The sequence below is a fragment of the Panulirus ornatus genome, chromosome 18, assembly GCF_036320965.1.
Source record: "Panulirus ornatus isolate Po-2019 chromosome 18, ASM3632096v1, whole genome shotgun sequence".
Taxonomy (NCBI): Eukaryota; Metazoa; Arthropoda; class Malacostraca; order Decapoda; family Palinuridae; genus Panulirus; species Panulirus ornatus.
This window is the reverse complement of record NC_092241.1, coordinates 31,133,581-31,158,427: the sequence shown is the minus strand read 5'-3', so window position 1 is coordinate 31,158,427 and position 24,847 is coordinate 31,133,581. Positions and strand designations below refer to the sequence as shown.

Genomic DNA, 24,847 nt, shown 5'->3' with positions numbered 1-24,847 from the left:
TCCGAAAACCTTTATAGATCTTCACCCTCGCCTCCACAAGTTACTGATCAGACGACATACCACCAGCTGCCCATCGTATCAACCAAAAGTCTCTCTTTTACAAGCATATCAGTTAATACGTAATAAAAAAAATGCCATCTGACCACACTTGTGTACGTTCCTGTTTTCAACCAGGTATTCCCAGGCACCAGTCCTTTTTTCAGCACACAACTCCGCAAACTGTTCACAATTTTCAACCATAATACCGAATACCCTATCCCACCTCTCTCCCCAATCATACTCTCACTGCAACAATACTCACCTTCGCATTCAAATCACCTATCACTGATATTCAGTCTCTTACATCAAAACTGCTGACACACTTACACAATTGCTCTCAGACCACTTGCCTCTCATGATCTTTCTTCTCATGGTCAGACGCATAAGCATTTATAATTACCCATCTCTCGCGATCCACTTTCATTTCTACTCGTATCAGTTTAGAATTTATTTTCTTACACTCTTTCACACACTCCCACAACTGCTTCAGGAGTAGTGCTACTCCTTCGTTAGCATTTATCCTCTAACCAACCCCTGACTTAACTATGAGACATTTCTAAACCCTTTTTCCCATATACCCTTGAGCGGTTGCTTCACTCATAGTCAGATCACCCAGGTTTGTTTCCTGAAACATACTATCTCTCCTCTCATCTCATCTTGGTTACATCCACACACATACAGGCACCCCAGGCTGAGCCTTGGAGGTAGATGAGCCTGCTTGGCTCCTTCTCCTGTTCCGTGTTTTACAAACTGAAAAACACGAAAGGGAGGGGAGATCCAGCTCAACGCCCCCACACCCTATATATATATATATATATATATATATATATATATATATATATATATATATATATATATATATATATATATATTATCTTTTTTTAATTTGCTTTGTCGCTGTCTCCCACGTTTGCGAGGTAGCGCAAGGAAACAGACGAAAGAAATGGCCCAACTCACCCCCATACACGCAAATATACATACCTATACATCTCAATGTACACATATATATACACACACAGACATATACATATATACATGTACATATATACATATATACATGTATATATATACACGTACATATATACATGTACATAATTCATACTGTCTGCCTTTATTTGTTCCCATCGCCACCTCGCCACACATGAAATAACATCCCCCTCCCCCCTCATGTGTGCGAGGTAGCGCTAGGAAAAGACAACAATATATATATATATATATATATATATATATATATATATATATATATATATAGTCTTCACCAGAGCATAATCCATGCAGTGTGGGTGACCTTGAAAAAACCACATATATGCAACACTGAAAGAACATTGATATATCTAATAACTTTAAATAATCAATTAGAAATATACATAAAAACACCTCACATTTTCACAGCCATGTCAGCTTCCTCAAGATATTTCCTTAAGCTTTTCCTTCAATATTCTCGTCCCACATCCTGAGAACCCCTCCTACTCGTCCTCCAACTCCTATTGTTCTTAGTTCTTCATTCACCTCTCCCTAATTTCAGCTTTTCCCATCTAATTATTCCACATCCTTCTCTTCCTCTCCCTCCCTCCCTTTCTCCACCTCCTCCTGCGAGATAAGACTATGGTGGCGACGCAGTGCTGGGGGGAAACTCTCGGGGCCCCGGACAGCACGTAGCGCAAATAAAAACGTTTTGCCTCCACGCTTCACTCACTCGGTCCCAGGACAAAAAACGACTAGTCCCCAACCAACAGACGACCACAAACACGTCCAGTTTCCTGTTGGCCTCCGGAGGGGACCAGGAGGTGAGAGTTTACACGGGAGGCTGGCAACCATAATTTACCCTGCAGAAGGATGTTGGTTCCAGCCTGCAGAACCTGCGGTGGTGGCTCAAGTCGTACGATTGCACTACCCACATGATCATACACTTGGTCATGAAGAAGGAGCATCTAAAACCTATATAGCCATTACTGTCTTGGATTAATCAGTATCTTGTGAGTTAGAGTCTAAAACTAAGTTTAGCAATATTTGTGTAACTGAACGTAATTTTCTTAACTGCAGGTGTGTCAATGCCAAGTGGGCTTTACTTAGTCTAGTTGTGCACTGTCACCTAAGTGGCCAGATATGTTTCTATGATATTTATCAAAATGTCTTTCTCCTTGTCAGATTACACGAACGGTCAGCACGAGCAAGGTATGGAATCGCCTACGTTGTGTTATCACTAATCTATGGTAGTGGAAGGTTTTGGTTTAGTAATGGGAAAAACTAACACAAGGCTTGGGGAGGAGAGAGAGAGAGAGAGAGAGAGAGAGAGAGAGAGAGAGAGAGAGAGAGAGAGAGAGAGAGAGAGAGAGAGAGAGGCAGAGAGAGAGAGAGAGAATGCTATACAATAAACGGTTCAGGAAGTTTACATCTTAAAACATCCTCAGTTAACCTGTGATGCCGGAATGTCTTATGACTCTCTAAATTCCACTCTTTCGTCCGGAAAGGTTATTGTCCCCTTTTGTTTGTCCACAAAATCTTCTTTGGTGTAGTATGATCTTCGGGGTAATACTGTGCTGAAGAAGCGTAATGGTGGCCGCTACTGCTGCCCTCACCATGGGAGGTTGGTAGACCCTAAGAATGGCCGTGATTAAGATGGGTCAGCTATTAATGGTCGTCTGACATGTGAAGTAAACGTTTACACACACACACACACACACACACACACACACACACACACACACACACACACACACACACACGATAAAGATGAGTCTGCTCTTAATGGATGACTGACTCATGAGGAAAACATTTACATACACACAAACACATACACACACACACGAAGATGAGTCTGCTCTTAATGGATGATTGACTCATGAGGAAAACATTTGCGCACACACACACACACACACACACACACACGTGGGCTGCCATGGTGTAATGGCTAGCATCGTTGACCATGATTTACGCACGGTACCACCCGCCATGTCAATCGGCCCACAGCCAACCCCAGCTCTTCATTCTCGCATCGAGGTTGATTGATAAAATGGTATATGGTTGAGGCTGAATCGTGAGTGTTGGTGTATACATACATAAGAATAGAGATTATATTTTTATTATTATTATACTTTGTCGCTGTCTCCCGCGTTTGCGAGGTAGCGAAATAGAGATATGGTACGTAAATACAAGGTTAAGTAACGGGGCAAAACAGGGTTAAAACTCTTCCTGCAGCATACACTTGATTATTGTTATATGATATCATACGGTAACCACAAACAGAGATAGAGGATCAGAAGCCTCAAGATATGGATGAATGAATTAAGAACAACTGAACAATTAGATGGAAAATCATGAAAAGTGTCCCCGAATGGTACAAGACATTAATGAACTGACAACTCTTATCTGAGGGCATGATATAAAGTCAAAGTAACTGAAGGGATACAAAAGGGAAATTTACCCACAGGAATGAAGATGACATCGACATGAAAGTGACATATAAATAGGTCAGAAGGGTCATCCCTGGATGTCCCTGAGAGAGATGAATGAAAGGAAATTTCCGTTAACAAGAAGACCAGAAAAGGCTGAAAATAGGTGGTCGGGAGCAGGACCAAATTCTGGGCCTGATGAGCAGAAACAGAGGGTATGGACAGATGCAGAGGAACAGAGATCTAAGGACAACAAAACACAAGAGTAAGGTGATGCTAGGTAGAGAATATATACGCAGCTACGAACATCATTCAGGGAAGTATATGGTATCGTCGATGAAAGGCTGGAATGTGTAAGTATAAGCAAAATATTCAGGATCAGTACATAGTGGCGAAAGCAGATATAATGAAAAAGAAAGAAAAGAAAATAGATATGGAGGTTGAATACTCGACACAGATGACAAGTGGGATGTACCACCAACATGAAGATCGTTAGTGAAGCAGGAGATAGACACACGAAAGTCACTGATAACTTTTGGGCTATAAGAGGAGTATATGTGTCAAGGAGGTACAGAAAAGAGAAAGGATATGGTGATCAAAAGACTATGAGAGGCTGTAAACAAATCAGATCCAGTATCTGAGATAAAAGAAACAAGGAGATTTAGTTAGATATATCCGAGACACAAGGGAAAGACCAGTAATGATCACCCTCTATATCCTAAACGGGAGAAGAACATTACTAACAAAAAGATATTCAGTGCAGTATTCATCGGAGGTGATATGCCAAGGAAAGAACGAGAGAGCGCAATCAGAAGTTAAAAACGAGGGAGATGTCAAATGAGGCTAGAGAGTGGAACAGTCTCGCTACATCTAAGAGAGGTCGTTGTGCAAATATCAGACTGATGTAGCGTATACGACTGTGAATCTCAAAAAGCTGATGGTCAGGAAACGAAGTAGAGAATAGAAACCTGATGCTGTTGTAGGAGCGGAGACAAAGCTTGTTAAATATATAAGATCTCACTTAATCTGTCCAAAGGTGCAAAGTGTTGGCTCAATAAGGGATGACGTTAAATTCTGAGAAATGCTGTTAAATGACCACTCATGGAGTACATAATGGGAGCAGTTATCGTGAAGGGAAAAAAATCATGCATGGAGGTGATGATGATTTATAATTCTCTGAAGAATTTCAATGAGCCAGAACAAATTCTTAATGATAACAGTGAAGGAACTATTAAGGCGATGCAGAAGCTGTAAGACACGCACTTCTCAGATGGAAAAATCCCAGTAAAGAGGGATTTCATTTTTATATAAAGGAACAGATTGGGGAAAAATGAGGTTGTCTTGGAAATAGAGAAACATGGGGACACAAAGTCTATGAGTATATATAGAAAAATTTCTCTAATTCTCTATACCAGCTTATCACTGAACACATTAGAATTAATGGTGTTGACCATCATTACTTGGTGGTATCTTTATATACACCAGCGTGAAAATTGATAATGTAAGGTTTGAGTCACCAACTGCAAAAAGTGGTGTTTGAATTCGATTATGTGGTTAATTAAGACACAAAGAGATTAGACAGGAAACCAGAAATAAAGAGGAGATGATATTGTAGAAACAACCCAAAGCTAAAAAAGTTCTTTAAGAAAGTAAACTTCTAGATATTGGGTTCCACAGCCATGATACAGATCACTTTCATGCAAGGCTCTGTGTAATCTGCAGTGAGGGACTTAGGATGTAAGTACCTGTACCTGCAAGTATAGCGGGAAGGCTAGGAAACATGGAAGTAAGGTTGAATTAGGAAATAGAATTGTAGATCTTATTGAATTACTATAAAGGAGGTATAGGTGACACACCAGGGAGCAAAATGACAAGGAAGGATGAACAGAGAAGCTTTGAAAGCACTGTTACAGACAAGGCAAAAGATGATCCAAAAACTGAAATGAATCCAAAAGGAGTATATTGCTGCTTACAGAGCAGCTAATCCTCGTTCTCCCACTCATCACTTTTTTTTTCTTCTCATGTATTCCCTAACATCGTCCTCCTTCACCTCCTAATACTATCCTTGTCTTCCCTTAAATATCACCACCTCATATCCTTTTCTGTCTTCCCTTTTTTTAATCATTCATCGATCCCTCCTACCTCCTCCTCTTCCTCTTCTTCTTTTCCCTATTTTCCGCTCCAGCCTCTCCTCCGCCTTCAGCTCTCCCTCCTCCGTCACCAGACTGGTGGCCCCAAGGCCACGAGTGCAGGAATGCTAATGTTCGTAGCGGGACCTTGACGATGTTTTCTAAAGGTCTGCCAAACGCCAGTGATGGGTCGCCGGCGTTTATCGCAAAATCGAGGAGGATCATCCACTGTTCTCTGCCGGCTTCACTCGCTCCACATTCTGGCAGAGAGTTACAGAGTGCGGAGTGCATGCTTTAATGTGCTTGCTTGTTCATATGCAAGGATCTGTGTACAAGACGAAATAGGGGATGCATGCATGCTTGCTGGTGTGCAAGTCTTATGTCAAAAGGCTTTTGCTCTTGCGTGATGTAATGTCAAGTTTTCTCTTGCTCCTTGGCCAGACTGTAGTCATGCTCATATCTGCTACACTGTGCGAAGAAAATCGTATTTTTCATAATTAGATCCAAGAATCAAAGAATGTCTAACCCGTCAATACTCAGGTAAGTTGCGGGATATCTCGATCACCAGCACATACACACACACATACACACACACACACACACACACACACACACACACTCCACGCCAAGCGTCCAGTTTATTCTGGCTCTGCAGGTGCTGGGAGGCTGCTGCCCCGCTGTTACATGATCTGAGTTCAGGTTAATGCAGCATCTCATCCTCTCATCTACCCAGGCAATGTTACTGCTGTTGTTGCATCTGTTCTCCTGTCTTCTTTTACACTGCCTTCTTCCTCCTTTGGTATCCTTTATCCCCGTTTTCCCTTCATCATCTAACTCTATCCTACCTCTCATACGTCCCTTATCAGTAATAGTGTATCTATTATAACTATGACTCATGTCATCTGTTTAGGTGCGCCCGAATTACGCACTTAAAACTTTTTTTTTTTTCTAAACGCACACAAAAACGTCGATGTCACATAATCTTTGAAGTTAGGTCAGTTGGTCTTTCACATGATTATGTTGAGAATCCTTAAGTCCATTCCTAGAAACCAGTAAAGGAAAAAACGTACACCAGGAATTCACCAGACGAGCTAATCCTGAACGCCAAACCCCACAAATGGGAGGTGCAGCACTCAAAAGTTTGGTGCACCGGAGCTTTATTTGACCAGCTAAGCTGCATAGAGTGGTGCACACATCGAAAGGACAGTGTTTGAAGCCTTCTGGTATAAAGACTCCTGGGTTAAAGGCGCCTACGTTTAACGTTAGAAAGAAATTCATACACCACACCCTGCTGTAGTGGCGCTTCTCCATCACCTGCCTCGCTCACCCCACCTGATGTATGCAGGACCAATATCAACTTCGTGTTCAAGGCTGTGCGTACCTCCATGCTTTGGACTACCCGGCGGAGGGAGCGAGGCAGGCAAAAGGCTGAACCGTTTGTTAAGGTTATACCAAAAGCGGAAACTTGTCAGGTCGCAAGCGGGGGCGTAGGAGTGAACGTCCAGTTCTGTGTACGTGCGTGTGTGTGTGTGTGTGTGTGTGTGTGTGTGTGTGTGTGTGTGTGTGTTATACTTATTTGTTTGTGTATGTAATAATTTCTTGAGTTGATTTGCATGTTTTTCTGCGCATGCATGCGTTATTGTTTTCATTTCTGTGTGTGTATATATTCTTATTTCATGCTCTTTTGTTGTATTTTTGTACATATATGTTTGTTTGATTCTTTGTTTATCCGTCTCATTTTTGTGTGAATGTGTTCGTGTATGGTATTCGTGCTTTTGAATGTATACACACGTATAGACATGTATGTGTGCTTTAGGGTTTATGCATGTTTTCATTTGTGAGATTGCTTCCCCGTTTACATGTATCTCACAAACTTTATTCCTGGCTCAGTACGTGTTAAAAGTGTACTTGTGCAGCATCTGTATGAGTTCTTACTTCGACTTAGCTCGAATGCTTTACACCCTCTGGATTACATGTGAGTGACTTGTGTCTACATTTGTAGTCAGTTTTGTCTTCTGTTTGTATATCTAGTTTGTCTGAAGGTGTCTCTGCGTACAATGGACAGGTAGGTGTCTGTATATAGCATATAGCAGAGTGAGAGAAGTCAGTGAGGGTGTTTTTATGTACAATGTACAGGCAGTAGCAATAGTCAGTAAAGGCGTCATTGCACACAATGTACAGGAGAATGTCAGCACAGACTGGAGTACTAGTGGCCAGAGAATTATGCAGAGCTGCAGCTGCAATATTATACACCATCCATCAAACATTATACAGGACGTTGGCCGGCTGTGTCTGTTGGCCTTGCCAAAAACCCGCTGGCCGACCGAGCTTCTCTTGGCCTTTCTATACAACGCTGATCGGCTGGCCGTGCTATATGGGACTGTCCAACTGGCACTGTCGTGCAGCTAGGCCAACTGCTCGTCTTCATGGTGTCCTCCTCATGGCCATCACACCCGAACGTTGGAAATTTCACTCCAGGAAGCACCCAACTGAGGAAGACGACTCCTGCCGACGCTTTTAAAGGGGACTGCATATTTATTCTGTAGTGTTAGGGCCAGACCATCTCTCTTGGACCTTGGGCTCAGTGTGTGTCTCTACATTACTCTATGTAACTCTCTCTCACTCTGATCAATGACGGTAAACAAGAAGTGTGCCACACCTGCAGCTGGGCATGAGGGTGTGGCCACCCGCTGGGTGCTCAGCCGGTATAGCTACCCACCCGGCGATAACTTGATCAACAAAATGATGTAAAGAACTTACCAACTGCTTACTGTGTCGGTTATGTAGCAGGTGTCTTTAGCACCCTCCCTCACAGGTACCTCTGCCGACACAACGCATGGTAATCGTTACCTCCGTTACTCTGCTAATGCCATGCACTGCAGGTGTTACCCTCGGTCCTCAGCTAATACCACGCACTGCAAGTGTTACCCCTCCAGTACTCTGCAAAAACACCACTTACTGCAAAATCCATCCTCCACAGATGACTCTAACAATCCCTCTTTGTACAAGGCTAACTCCCTGCTAACTCCATTAGCACAACTTTGAACAGAGCTCACATCCGGTTAACTCTACTACCACTAATCAAAACAGGGGACATCCGTACGAGTAAACCAACTGAGCACACTGCCTAACTCTGGGTTCATTTTCCGCTATTTTTGCCAACGCTACTAAGTGAAGAACTGACTTACAGTACTCCTTCAACATCACTTAGTATACGAGTGACACTCCACGTAGTGGAAGGAGTCATGCGCTCATAGCTTTCCCTGTAATGTAGTTTGATCGGTCTCCCGTCTACTCCTCTGGCTCTGTGTGGTACAGAAATGAGTGGATGGTCGGTTACTCGGTGAGCACTATGGGATACCCTGCTATTCAAATAGCAGTGTGCAGTGCATGGGTTTCCCTGTGGTTATGTCACCAGCGCTATGGTTCAGGGACGTCATAGACTCTTCTTCTCCAGAAAGACTGTGGATTGTTCAGCAATTTAGTTCCTTTTGCTCTTCCCTTTTTTAGTTGATTTTTTTTTTTTTTTTTGGTTACTTTTTCATTTTCCCAATTTTTGTATTTTTGATACATTCATAAGCAACACGTCAAGAGTACCAGAACATCTTGCTTATGAAGCCCCACAATTGCAATAATGACTGCAGCCAAGGGCCCAAGATCCAGGCTGCTGCACCATCAGATATGTCCACACTGTGACAGTAATGTCTGCAGCCAAGGGGCCTAGACCCAGGCTGCCACACCACCAGAGGTGTCCACACTGTGGCAGTAACTATTGCAATTAAGGGTCCGAGACCCAGGCTGCCACACCACCGGAGATTGTCTACACTGTGCTAGTGATGACGTAGCAGAGAGTGTGATCGACGGAGCCTTGTAAACTAACAATTTCATAATTGCCTTCATACGTTCACATCATACTCTTCTTGGACTGTAGTATCATATTAATCAGACTTTATTACTTCTAGCAATCTCCTTTGCCGCGGACGGGCCCAACGTACACACAGCTGCCCGGCTGTCTCCCACAAAGTCTATACTCTAGGTTGCTTTACTCTTAAACTGATAATCATAGTGGTATTTTGATCGCTACGATATGATTAGGATAGGTCGATATTAACTTAGAATACAGAGAGAACGTGAGGAAAAAAGACAGAGGAGGAGGAGGAGACGCAATGCCATCCCCTTAGTCTTACAGATGGTGTACACATCAAATACCTGTTCCCATACCAGCCATGATTCCATTATCGATGAGGTTCTGAAAGGTGGGTAATTCCTCCGAGACACCGAGTGTGAAAAATCTGGAGGAAATTTAATATTTTTCTCTAGCTAATATTGGCCTAAAAAAAGTGACGATTTCTAGAGGTTAAGGGCGAAAACACAGTGGCAAGTGTTTGGTGGGGTTGGTACATCTTTCAGTAATTTGAGACGTGAAAAAGAAGCACCTTCTGCATCGTCTTGAAGAGCCATGTTTTTTTTTCTTTTTTTCTTTTTACTTCATCTGGTTCTTATAACTTGGGTGTGACGGCTGACAAGCGGAGGACGCAGTGTACATACGACTACCTACGACGAGATTCTGCCATAGGCAGGGCTAGCGAGTAGCGCTCTCCGCAGAGAGAGAGAGAGAGAGAGAGAGAGAGAGAGAGAGAGAGAGAGAGAGAGAGAGAGAGAGAGAGAGAGAGGAGAGGAGAGGAGAGGAGAGGAGAGGAGAGGAGAGAGAGGAGAGGAGAGGAGAGGAGAGGAGAGGAGAGGAGAGAGAGAGAGAGAGTGTGTGTGTAGATGAGAATTTCAGTGGAAAATAAGAACGTTGTATCCCAGCACTAAAATCGAGACAGACAGACAGAGAAATATAAATCCTTCCACCTTTATACCCTTGAGACTATTCCCCCAACCTAAACGTAGGCCTGACGGCTTATCTCAGATAACTGAGACGATAACCGTAATGTTGAGGACAAAGTAAGAATCATCCAACATTGGTACAGCGTAAACCATGGCTGAACCTTTCATTTGCACGAGTTGTAGGAACTCCCCGACACACTTGCCCTTTCAACCAAACAGCAGGAAAAGGAAAAACAAAAAAAAAGATTATGGTATATTGGGTTTGTCTAATGTCCTGCCTGCAGTATGTCTGACGAAGGATCACTGTAGCTTCATCACTTCATACAACCTAGCACTGAAGTCCTCCCCATTCGACGGAGTGATGATCAACTGCAGCTTATGATCCTGAACCACATGTGACTTCTGTCCCAAGCGATGACCTGTTCTAGGAATCTCTAACGTGTGTGGATGATTCGTGGAAAGGACCTGTTTAGGAGGACATGTAATGATCTGTGGATAGGACCTGTGGAGGAGGACCTGTAATGATGATTTGTGAACAGGACCTGTGGAGGAGGACCTGTGATGATGATTTGTGAACAGGACCTGTGGAGGAGGACCTGTAATGATGATTTGTGAACAGGACCTGTGGAGGAGGACCTGTAATGATGATTTGTGAATAGGACTTGTGGAGGAGGACCTGTGATGATGATTTGCGAACAGGACCTGTGGAGGAGGACCTGTGATGATGATTTGCGAACAGGGCCTGTGTTGGAGGCCCTGAGGCCTCGATCTGTGGATCAGTGCGACTGCAAATTGCAAGAGCTACTCGAGGGTATCCTTTTGGTATTTAAGATTTGTGGATAAAACCTCTGTTGACGACCTTTGGACGATGACATGTGATAAGATTTATTACTGCGACCCTTGGGCACAAGCTGAGGATCATGTCCATCGCTTCTAATCACCAGTTACAAGAGAGAGAGAGAGAGAGAGAGAGAGAGAGAGAGAGAGAGAGAGAGAGAGAGGGAGAGCGTGTGTGTGTGTGTGTGTGTGTGTGTGTGTGTGTGTGTGTGTGTGTGCGTGTGTGTGTTTAGTTACGAGCCGTATTCAGCAGCAAATATTAAAAAACCACGTAATAGTTAAGAAACATCTAATACATGATTACCGAGAGGCTTTTAAGACTAATAGTTTGAAGATTGAACAATAATTCAGTTCAGACTAAATTTGGATCTGAGGCACACATGTGTGGCTTCATCCCTTTTTGTTGTTGTTCTCTGCTGCTTCTCATTATCATCTGATTTCACAAGCGCATTGATCACTCGTATTTATTTGCTGCTTAAAGGATCAAGTCTTGATGAAGCACCTATAATTGTTGCCATTTAGAGATCAAAATGTTAAGGCTTCATTATGCCAGCTGGTGCTTACTGCACTCCGACAGACACACGAGAAGAGGAGAGAAGAAATACTTCAGAGAGACCTGGCAGAGGTGGGAGTGTGAGAGATAATATACCAAAAGATGAGAGTTAGAGGCGAAGTAGTATGAGAGTAATGAGGTATCAAGAGCTTCAGAAACCTGAAAAAGATTACAAGATACAGCAAAAAACAAATGAAAGACAAAAGACATGAAATTTCGTGAAAACGGAGAGAATGTGAAAGATACGACAGAACAGAATGGCCTTAAATATAGAAATCATCTCGATGATTAAAGCAGACGCAGCAGATTTAATAAGCTATGTTAGGTGAAGTGATGTAGAAAGAATTTCATTCCTGTTCACTTTATTTTCGTTGGTATCTTACGGGCCAAACGAGGTCACTGCATTTGAAGATTTTCCTAAAGCGACGACGGGGAGATGCAGAGAGAGAGAGAGAGAGAGAGAGAGAGAGAGAGAGAGAGAGAGAGAGAGAGAGAGACAGAGAGACAGAGAGACAGAGAGAGAGAGAGAGAGAGAGAGAGAGAGAGAGAGAGAGAGAGAGAGAGAGAGACAGAGACAGAGACAGAGAGAGAGAGAGAGAGAGAGAGAGAGAGAGAGAGAGAGAGAGAGAGAGAGAGGCTCGTGAACTGCAGACTAAATACAGGTAGAAGCACGTACAGATAGACAGTAATCAATGCAACCCGATCTGGAGGTAAGACCATATCATTCCATAAAGATGTAGGTGATGTAGCAAACTGAAGGTGAAATGACAGAGTAGAAGATGGATTGTGTTGATGGTCATTGTGAAGGGAGTAGATGTGGAAGGGTTAAGAGGCAAAGAAAGGATGAAGAGGAAATGGATTGAGTATTTTGAAGGATATTTGAATGTATTCGATGATAGATGGTGGATGTGGGGCGTTTTGAACGTGCAAGTATGCAAAGTAGGAGAGTCACGGCAAGTTGTTTAGTGAAAAGAAAAGGGAGTTGGTTATGTTGATGACTGGCTAGTAAGGATTTTCAGTGTATGAATGGATCTTGATGAATTGCCTGCGGAATGGCGGAATGCTGATACTGTACCACTGTACAAGAAGGACAAAAGTAAACGTTCAAATTCCAGACGCTTAACATTGTAGCGTTTGTTTAGTAAGTTGTAAAGGAAATGCACGAAGGACTAGACTGGATACGAACAAAGCGTGGCTTCAGGAGTGCGTGAGGACTTGTGGATCGGGAGCTTGCTTTGGAGAATCCATGTGACAATTATCTAGAGATACAGAAGGATATGTATGTGGCATTTATGGATCTGGAGAAAGCATATGTCATAGTTGATAGAGATGTTTCGTTGAAGGTGTTACGAGAATATATGGCGAAGAGGAAAGCTGCTTGAAGCAATGAGGAGTCTTTTATGAGAGTAAGGCGTGTGTGTGTTTATCAAGAGAGGGAGGTGATTGGTCCCAAATGAAGATCGGTTGTGACAGCGGAGTGTGACGATACTACGGTTGTGGTTGTTCAATCTGTCAACATATTGTGTGGTAAGGAAGGTAAATCTGAGGGTTTTGGAGAGAGGGGTAGTTTAGGAATGTGTCGGGAGTTGGAGGAGGAGAGGGCTTGGAGATGAATCAGTTAATGTTTACTGTTGACAGCACTGGTAGCAGATTCGAGTGATAAACTATTGAAGTTGATTTCTGAGTCTGGGAGAGCATGTGTGTCAGGAGAAAATGGAGAGAAAGTGTCAATGAAAAGAGACAGTTTAGCTGGAGTGTGAGTTTAAAGGGAAAGAAGTTGGAAGAAGGATATCTGGGAGTGGATACCGGCACCGAATGGAAACATGGGAACTGAAGTAAGCCATATGGTAGGTAAAGGGGTCAAGGTCCAGGGCTCATTGAGATAACTAGTTGTGTGTGAGGGCAAAGACGGGTATGTTTACTGGTGCGCTAGTCCTGTCGGTGGTGTATCGATACGAGGCGTGGGCCCTTGATGGCAAAGAACGGAAGAGAGTAAATGTGTCGGAAATGCAGTGTCTTAGGACAGTACGTGGTGTGAGGAGGGATGAGGTAAGAACATGACAATCTAAGAGTAAGTACTCGGTGTCTGCAGTGTGGAAGGTGCTTCTTGGCTATGAGGGCTCTTATGATATGTTGAATCAGTGTTTGTAGTGCTGAAAAGATGGATCATGTCCAGAGGGCAGTCGTGATAGGATAAAGCATAGATGTCTTGGAAGTATGGTTTCAGGAGGATGGTTTTGAAGACATGGTTGGGATGGTAGATGTTAAGAGCTTGTGGGTTATTTCAGTGAGTACGTGTTTAGTCATTCTCGTGTTTGCTGGGGAGGAGGAACTAGAAATATAGATTGCTGAAGTATGAAGCAGGGATAAGCTTTTTGTTTCTGTATGAGGGCTGCTGGATGGTTATGGAGTGATCAGGATGAGAACGGGACTTTGCTGTTCCAAGACCTGAGTGCTGAGCATATTGAGATACGACGTTAGCGGAAATTTTTGTTTCGTTGTGTAGTTGCTAGATGTTCATTATTGCTAGGCAGCCAGTGATTGTTCTGAGTGTTTTTTTCTGTTTTGTTCTGCTGTTCTGTCTGTAGCTTTGTTATATGTGCCTTTGATAAGGTGGATGACCAGGTAGGTGAAGCATAGTTTAGGGTGTAATGGACTAATGTCTGTAGATGATACTAAAGGATTCTTTTCTTCGTCCAAATCTGGTACAGAGAAAGTGTCCTGATGGATTTGAGTTTGTTTATGGTCTTTGTGTTGATGGTTATGGTGTGGGGAACAAATGTCATATGTGATGCCCAATATGGCAGGAAATTTGCTGAGTAGGAGTGGTTGACCATTCAGAGTGAAGAGAGAGCACTAGATGGATTAATTTCTGTCGGGGTTCAGAGAGTGCCGGTCGACTGAGGTCGTGTTGCAAGCATTCTGATTTGGATGAGCCAATGTTCTAATTGCTTGATTTAGTGTTGGATATTTTTTGTTGCCTGGGTAGTATCAGGGTGCTGCAGGGTGACTGAAAGGTCATCTGCATACGAAAGGACTTTCACTCTGTGGCTTGCAGGGGGTAAGGTGAGGCCATGTAGGAAGAAATTGAGGAGCGTTCGAAAAATAACCGCTTCCTTAGGAGCTCCTTTGTAGAGCTTGAGTACTTTGGAGCTAAAGCCTTTGTCGATCACTCTGATTTAGCAGCCAAGTATTACGATGGCTGACCAGTTTTTGTCACTGTCATGAAGGGTGGTGTCAAGTACCTGTGGTAAGAGGATGTGTTGGGAATGGTGTCGAACGCTATAACTATTGTCACTAGCCCTGCACACAAGTGAGGTCGTGGTTAGTTAAAAACCATCCAGGGTGTATCGCGTGAGGCGTGTGGGTAGTGTGATAATAGAACGATTGGATCTGATGCTGTACTGCTTGAGTGAGAGTGGGCTGTTCTTGATAATTCTAGTGCGAATAATCTTTTCAATGAGTTTACATATCAAGACCGCTCGGGCGGTTGTAGGAAGGGGAGCTAAGATGGTTTGTAAGGTTTAGGATGAGCACGATGTCTGTAATTACCAAAGGTAAAGAACGTGTAGCCCAATATAGCAAAAAGTTTGAGACAGACAGGTTGCAGTCACCGCAGTGGCATTGGTAAAGTACGTTAGATTTAGATAAAACGTTCAAAGGGGCATTGGCTTTGTTACACATGATGAGGTTTGCTGATTTAGAACCTCTGTAGTGAATGACAAGTCAAAGCTTTTGCTGATAGTGTCATTCGTTACAAAAGCTCTAAGTCAGCCAATCTTATGCATAACAACACCAATGTCCCTCGTGACATTCTTGCTAAGACCAGTTTAGTACACCAACGTTACGCATTCTGGAACGTTTGCTATATTAGACGAACTATATGTACCCTGTGGAGATGCATCAACAGCTACATACCTTAATGAGGGAGCACATAAGCAGCACCACTGGTGGGAGCATACTGTGACCCTCACTAGACATGATATGAACGCATTAGTCGTGGATAAACATCACTTAAAAGTGTTGAAGGCAATGCTATGGTGATGAACAGTGATGCATCTGTTCTCTCTTCCGAAGGCTACAACATGGAAATGATAATATTCCTTGTTGATTGGTCAATGAGCTTCCTTGAAGACTTTCGATGGAATGTATGAAAGATTTTGCCTAATATGATTCATCATCTCTCCCTTTGCGATCTGTGGAATGTGACACGAAATATTTCTAAGTATCCTTGGTATAAAAACCCTTCAGCAGTTTCTATCATAATACCCAGCTCGTCAGCGATGCAGGATACAAACGACCAGGATTTAAATGAACATTATATCTGTATGACCTCGACTATCATGTAACTGGTAACAGCTTTCTCCACTCGTCGTATCCATCAGGCTGGTAATTAGGTTTTTACACGCGTGCCATATTGCCGGGTGGCGGTTTTATTCATCACAGTGAAATCAGCACGAGAAGGAGGAACCCGTAAGCACTCGGTGCCCCATGGTGTAAGGTTCAACACAGTAGGATGGATCGCAGGTAATTATACAGCAAGCATCCACTGGGTTATAATCAGTTTGTGCCTGATTTGATAACTTGTGTCCGACTTGCATGATCCCTGGCCCCCAAGACCAGATCAGAAGTGGGCACATAGTAATTGATACCCAGCTCCGTCGTCGACCAAGTGTTAGCTTCATATACCAGCACGGAATATGCTTAACTGATTTTTTTTTTTAATGATATCGGTAATTCTCTATCTATATTCAATGCCCTAGAATTACATCTTCCTTTGAGATAATGAATTTTTTTCGGGGGTTCATGGTTCAACAGAAGTTAAAGGGCCCCACCCTTATAAATCACATACTGAACATGTTTTAGTTTATGTTAAATCATGCCAGTTAGAGTGAGTGATGTTCTCAATGGAGCTAATAATAGGTCATACATATGACCTTCAGAACTGTGTACAGGTCCACCTTTCTTGTATGCTGAGGTTCAGCCAACACCGGTTGCATATCAAGCTCGCAATGTTCGGTTACAGGAATGAACTGCGAAAACATTACTCACATCACCGGTAAGAAAGACTGGGGCCCGATGCAAGTGCGGTTTTTCCCAGATTATATCGTCCATAACTATGATGTGGCATTCCCAAAGAACCTTTCGTAGAGGCAACTAGGCAATGCTCCCAATACTCCTCTCCAACCCATTGTCACTGCCGGCCACATTCATCATCACTTGTGCTTACAGTAACACAAGCAATACGTGAAGTACTGCTTAGTCCTGCATACCATTCCACCTCTACTCTTGACTCTTTATCGTCATATGTGATGCAAGGAAGGTGTCTTCAGTGTAGTGAGTTACCCTGCACGTTAACGAGAGCAACTGAGGCTCGAATACACTGATGCAAGTTTTATATAGTTTTAGATTACTTAAAAAAAAATCCCTGGAATATCACGATAAGCCACGAAATTCGTTTGTAAGAGCCCCTTTAAAAAAGATTAATCCTCACAGCAAAGATTGCTCTATAAGGTACATGGTAGGCACATCTAAATGATAAATCTGATTCCAAGTTTATATGCTAAAACATGGAATCACTTCTCTCTTCCATCAAACATTCAGATCAGTTCGTGTCAGTTATCTAACGCTGAGCAATAGCTCGAATAGACGATGCATTCCCTGGACCATAATCGCCTAAGAGCCTACTAAATAAATTACTTTAATGAACTGTGGGTAATATTGCCGTATTTTCTTTCGATGTAAGATACACATACTTTCTAAACACGAAACGGTCACATTCGATGGAACTGGCCTGAGTAATATAACGAGTTCATTCATCATCAACCTGTCAGTTTTCAGGAGGTTGGACGAGACTATGAAATCTCCGACATCTAATTTTGCTTGTGTCTAGTTGGATGTATGACAACTTTGGCTAGCAATGAAAGCCTGTTGGTTCTTTTAGAAAGTAAGATGGCGTGCCTTAAAAGAGAACCTGCTGGTATGGAGATATTCAGTTATGTTTGTACGCTGCTTCTTCTTTAGTCATTCGACTGAATATCTGTAAATCTGTTTTCACAACCATCAAGATTTAGACCATAAAAAAAGACATTACTAAAGTGCTAAGATACATCAAACTTAAGATCTTAAGTGTTAAAGTTGTCTTTCTTCTTGCACTGATGCAATTCATAATTAGAAGTGTCCCTCGTCAGGATAACCAAAAAAAAAAAAAGATCATCTTATACGTAGTCGTGAACTAAACCTTTGTTACTTCCCAGTCTTAACGTAACTTTAATGGCTTTCCCATGGCAATCCAGAGTCGCGGTTTATTCAAAGGAATCAGCCAGAGCAGCTACTCTCTGACCCGTTAGCTACAGCAGGATCTGGCATAAATATCCCGCAGAGTTATTCCATGGCTCCCTCATTACTGCCCAGTATGCTAACAGCACCGAGTGGCTACTGTCATTAGTTCAGCATTGTGCAGCTGACCAAGTTAGTAAACGAGAGCCTGATAACCCCTGCTCCTGCCACTCTGAATTTAACATGTTAACTTTCCGGATCAACGAGGAGGTAATAAGCAGAACCCAGTTCATGACTCCACTGGGACGAGCGATCACGTAATATCGAAAGGAAATTATTAAAGGTCATACTACTAGAACTCTCACATAACTCATCAGCGAAAATATTTCTTAAGTAGATATCCCTAACCTAACCTAACCTATCCACTTTTCCGAGACATACATGGAAAAATAACAGACCAAGCCTCCCAACTTCACTCATATTAAGACACTGTTTATCATAGTCAAAACAGGTAAAGAGTCACGTTTAACGGGACTAACTACGAACCTAACCAAAAGACGTCTTGTCTGCTTAGTAAGAGAACACCCGTCTTATAGCTCCCAACGTGTGTGCTCAGGTTTATCAGCGGGTGCGACGCAAAACACATCCATTTGAACTTTACAAAACGTTGGCTCAAACTGTGGACCATATGACGCGCCAAGGGCCATGAATCATAATCAGCTCTTTATCATTTACGATGTTCTAATGAAATCCTCATTTACGTCAGCTGAAAAGACTTTAGAGAGAGACAGCTGCTCGGCCCTACAAAGGTATGTATATATACGCTGCCCAGTCGGTGGAAACCGCTGGTCATACAGTGATGTGTGCATTTATGTGAATAATACGGTGGAAGGTACGATAACGTAAATAGTAGTTCAAACCTCCCAGCGTTCGGAATATGATATATGATTATCAGACGAAGTACGAGGACGAAGCAAGAAAGACAGGAATATTCTAAAACTTAGGAGAAACTACACCAAATGATTGTTAAGTACCTGAATGTACATCAAGCTTTGTGGCCTGACGACATTCATCCTAGGATTCTTTTGGAGGCAGCAAGTGAACTGAAGAAACCACTCACAGTTTGGTTTAACAATTACGTTAAATAAAGAAGTTTGTCTGAAGACTGGAAAAATGCACTAGTAACAACAATTCATAAAAAGATCAGAATAAGGCGAAAAATTACAGCCAGTATCACTCGCTTCCCGAATCGTTAAGATCACGGAACAAATTAAAAGAAAGCAGTTATGGATCACTTAGAAATAAAGAGATTAATAACAATATGCTAACATGGATTTATAGATGAAAAGTCATGTATGACTGATCTAGAAATACTTGCAGATTGGACAAGTATGTATGACACTGGCGTACCATTTGATAAGTGTGTACCTGGATTATAAGAAATTTTTTGTTGGTGTACCCCACCAAAGACTGTTGTGTAGAATTAACAAATCGGAGTACGTGGGAATATACCGGCTGGACTGAGGTATAGCTAACGAGCAAAAAACAGTATATATCAATAAATAAAGTCAAAGAAGGTTGACGTGAAAAGTGGAGTACCTCAGGGATCATTCCTAAGGCCTATCTTAATCTGATATTTGTAAAGGACCTCCCAAGTGATACAAAATCTAGCTGTAAATTAATCGTAGATGACAAAAAATTTACTTTAGAACTGATAGAGTAGATAGTCTTCAAGATGATCTATCACGACTAATGACTTGGTCAAACGCACGGATATCATAAGTTAATTTGGATAAATGTAAGATGATGCCCTTCGGTCACGGTATCGTACGATTAGATTATGAGATGTTTGGTAAAAACCTATTGGCTGTTAATCAAGAAAAAAGATCTGGGAGTACTAATGACAATGGATATGAAATTTACGGGACACACTTAATATACAGCGAAAAACGCTAATGAATGAGAAAATGCTCGTTCGACTATAGGTGCCTAGATTCTTTCTCAGTCCTATTCAAAAGTTAAGACCTCACCTAGGGAATGCTGCTCAGGGATGGTCTTTTTTTTATTTTTTTAGAAAAGATTCTAATACTTTATACAAGTCCACAGAAGAGCTACTACCATGCTTCAGGAATTACAAAACCTGTCATATGAAGTCGGAATGAATCGTCTCAAAATAAACACATTATGAAATAAAGAAAGGAATGGAAAACATTGATAGCTCTTTCATGATAACAGGAACGAGTTAAGACTTAAAGATCACAAGATTTTCCAGACACATTGAACCAAAAACATTATAAAGTACTTCGTCTTTCACAGAATGGTGAACGACTAGGATAGATTACCAAAAGAACTTATCAACTCGACCACACTAAACCAATTTAAGAAAAACTACGATAAACAAAATACTGATGGTAGAACTATTTTCAAATAAAACAAGTTTAGAGGCGAGCATAAAAAATCCACCAATAGGTTCATGTTAGCCTCGCTCATCTAAACTAGTAAGTTATAACTTAATAATGTTACTTACCTTACGCCGCCCTTCAGGTGTAGTGCTGGGATGTCCATCAGTCACAAGTGGCAAAACGTGCAGGAGATAATCACCTTTATAACATTTTTTTCTTCAAACACTTGATGGTATTCACGTACTGTGCATATTGCATACAAGAGGCTTTACCGTAAGTTGTGGCTCCTTCTCCTCACTGATAAATATATTTGTTCACCAGTCACTTTAAGAGGTATCATTTGCTATATTTCCAGTTGTTGATCACCGTTCTCTACATATAGCAGTATATCCAAATTCTGTTTAGTACTCACTACATACTTCATTATCTAAAAGTTCTATAGTACTATTCACAAAGCACTATTTGCAGCAACATATTCAGCATAATGTTCCCCAGCCTTTATACTATAATTAGATCATTTTCACTCTTTCTGAAACGAGTCACTATCATTGGCAATATATTCACTATACTGTTCATAGGTCACCGTATATTACAATGTTTTCACCATGTTTCACGTTACTGCATATTGCCATATATCCACCAATATTGTAGTATTTACACCATAATGTCCAGTCACTGCATGGTGCAGTAACCTCTGCACTGTTTTCATGTTGCTGTATCTTGCCACCAACTGCAGTATCCCCATCCGTTGTTACATTGCCATATCAACACCGTATTGTTCACCATTCACTTCACGGTACAATCATTTCACCACAGTGTTATGATGTACATATCCTGTCACAGTTTTCTGGTATTCAGTTTCACGTCAAACACCTTTTCCACCGTTTTAAGTCACAGTGACGTAGTTAATTGAAATATACGTAAGCACAGGCATAAGGTGACGGCACTTAGCTCTGGATCAGCTGCCCTTTCCTCGGCACAGACAACTGCTCTGCCCCGATGCACACTACAGTGTAGATTGCACTCAAGTTATGCACTGAATTAACTCTTTGGATTTCGTGTCTTCCTAGAACAAAAACATATTTTTGTATCACCTGCAGCAGCGTAACTCATGTCCTATTGGGTCAGCAGCCATGTTCTAGGCGCAGGAAACCACACTTATCTACATACACAAGAGTAGCGGTTGCACTTCAATTCTTGTACTGAAAAAACAAAGTTTATCTGGATTTTCCTCTAAAGACATATTTCTGTATCACTTGCAGCGTAAGTAACACTGTGTAACGCAATTTTTGTTCCTGGGTAGTAAATGTTATTTCCTAATTGCTTATGCGTAAAAAGAAGAGAAATAGGCTATCATTCCCTTCAAACTTTGCTTTTATGAACAGGACAGTGATATTTTGAAATCTACCTATTTCCAATTAGACAACGGGCGAATTTGCACATTTTCATTCATATAAAGTCAGAGAAACAACAGCATATGAGTCAAGATTAATGTGTATTTACACTAATATTAAAAATGATCACAAAAGATTTATAGGTGAGTAATTTTTCGAGACTTACGATTGTAATGTAAATCACTTTCACGAATCAGACCCCAAATATAATCTCCCATCATGTTCTCGTTTTATGTTCCTTGGCAGCGTCGTTCAAAGGCCAGTATATTCTGGTGGAAGCGCTCGCCTTGCTTCTCCAAACACGCTTCCTTGTTCTCCTTGAATTTATCGAGATGAGCGTCAAGGATATGAGCTTTGAGGGACATCCTGCAACCCAATTTGCCGAAGTTCTTCACCATAGTCTCAACTAACTTCACATAGTTTTCGGCCTTATGATTTTGCCAAGGAAGCCCCGAACCACTGCGACAAAGCTGTACCAAGCTGCTTTCTCTTTCCTACGGAGCTTCTTGGGGAATTCCTTGCACTTCAGGATCTCTTTTATCTATGGTCTGACAAAAGCAACTTCGTCTCAGACAGTCTAGGGAAGAAGTCTTGAAGGTAACTGAGGGCTGCAGACTTCTTATCAAGAGGTGCGACAAATCGCTTCATAAGGCCTAATGCTATGTGCAGTGGTGGCATCAACACCTTCCGGGCGTCTATTCATCCTGCCCATGGTAGTGCGCCGCGGGTGTCCCTGCTGTCCCAAAGGCAAAGATAGCAGGGAAACTTGGTAAAATCGCCTTGGAAAACCATCAGGAATGCCCCCATTTCGAAGTCTCCGATGACCTTCCAGCTGTATTCTTTGAGGTGCACCGAGCGAAAAAGTGGAAGAGACGAATATTTGTGCTCGTTATGGAGTAGCACTGCTTTGAGGCTCCTGGATGACGTGTCAGTAAAGAGGCGTCACTCGTCTGGGCTACAGGCGATTCCGACTGCCTCGAACAGATTGGTTACAGTGTGGCAGAAGCAGAGCTCATCAAGTCATTGAAGTTTGTTTTTTTTCTTGATTGGGGTAGTATAGGTTTTCCCCTCAGTTGCAACTCTGAAATTGTAATCTGGATCTACAACGTCTTCTTCCCCCCTCTGACTACTATTCATATTACTGGAAACTTCTAGAAAGTTCTATATCAGCTACTCAGCAATGACTGGAATGATACAAAAAAATATAGATTTCAAAATATCACTTGCTGATCACAAAAGCAAAGTTTCAAGGGAATAATAGCAATTCTTCATACTTTTTAGAAATAATCAATTAGAAAATAATACTTATTACCCAGGAACAAAAAACGCATTTGTATTTCACACTAATTAAACTAAACTATCAATCGTATGTCCTCCCCCATGCGAGTTCAGGGGGCAACTGACGGTGATGTGACTTGCTCCTCAAGTGGGCGGTAGCAGGTGAAGGAGAGGTTCATGGCTGACAGCTTGATCATCAAACCAGTAGTTTGGCTCGCTTCCTTTTGACAGTCATAACACTTAATGTCTAGATTTCTGTTGCACATAAAAAGGATAGTTTTTCAAGGTCTACAAATGGTATTTATTTTCATCTTAATACCAAAGGTGAGTTAAGCTTATATCTATGGACATCCTGCTGAAATAATCACAGCAAACGAGTGGGCGGGGTTACGATCGTTTGTGATTGGGTGAACTGGCGCAGTCAGACCCTGATTGGTTCTTCTGATGTTCATACCAACCGTGGTGACGTCACTGTTGACCAGTAAACCAGTGATGCCGGATATAAGAATTCCTATAGTAATCATAATGGTAATGGCAATGTTTCATCCAGAAATGGTATTCATTTGACTTTTATTTACCAGAGGTAAGTTATGTTTATGTTTGTCTGTCTTCTGAGATTACGGCTTCAGTTAGTTATATGGTGGAAGAGGTGCTGTCAAGGGTGAGGATGATTATGCTGGCAGTGGTGTTGGCAAAGGTGGTGGCAGTGTCACTGAGTGTGATAGCAGTGGTTTTTTTGTAGTTCACAACAGTGGTCTTGGCTGAGTTGGTGTTAGTGGTGTTCGCAAAGGCGATGGCGAAGGTGATTGGGAGCGGTGTTGGCTAAAATGGTGGCAGTGGTGTTGGCAGAGTTCATGGCCATAATGTTGGAAGACTGTGACGGAGGTGGTAGCAATGGAGTTGGGAGATAAATGGTGATAGATATGGCGGAAATGGTGGTAGAGATTGCGACACCTGTGTCATTGATGCTGGTAAAGGTCTTGACAGAGATAATGGCACATATGTTGGCAGTAGAGATAAGACTGAGGTATTGGCAGTGGTGGTTGCAGTGATGTTGGAAGGGCTGATGGCAGAGAAGGTAGCAGATGACAGCGCTATATGGTGGCAGAGATGATTTCAGAGGCGTCAGCAGGGAGATGTTGGATTAGGTAACAGTGGAGTTGGTATGGGCAATGGTAGTGTTAGCACAAATGTGAACAATGATGCTGGTGGTGGTGGCAAAAGGTGGCAGAAGTGTTGGTAAAGATGAGAATAGTGTTGACAGTTGGCAGCATTGGTGGTGGCAGAGGCGTAGCAGACACAGGCATTGACTTGATTTCATAGATGACCAGTGTTCTACACACAGAGACGACACTACTAGTTTCGAATGACCTCAAAAACACTCATACCTAATCTCTATTCCTAATGTTTACGTTTACACACTGATGGAACATAATGAAGGCGGGGTGACGAGGTCGACGGACTTCCTCAAGTCATGAGCAAACCTACAGCGTCAGTAATGAGTCCTGGATAGCATTCAATGGCGTCCTGATCAACTTCAATTCCATTTGTTTTTTCCGTCCATGTTGCGTGAGTGTTACACATTACACCAGAGCATCGCGGGAGAATCTAGCCGTAGATATATGCTCTCTCTCTCTCTCTCTCTCTCTCTCTCTCTCTCTCTCTCTCTCTCTCTCTCTCTCTCTCTCTCTCTCTCTCTCTCTCTCTCTCTCTC

At 42.2% G+C, this 24,847-nt stretch overlaps 1 protein-coding gene across 1 annotated transcript in view; it reads left to right on the top strand.

Annotated features, from left to right (window-relative positions):
* Window positions 1-24,847, top strand: part of LOC139755022 (uncharacterized) — a 143,750-nt gene that overhangs the window by 44,258 nt on the left and 74,645 nt on the right. Inside the window, 1 exon segment of the mRNA XM_071672953.1 lies at window positions 2,188-2,214. Coding sequence (XP_071529054.1) covers window positions 2,188-2,214 — 27 coding nt within the window.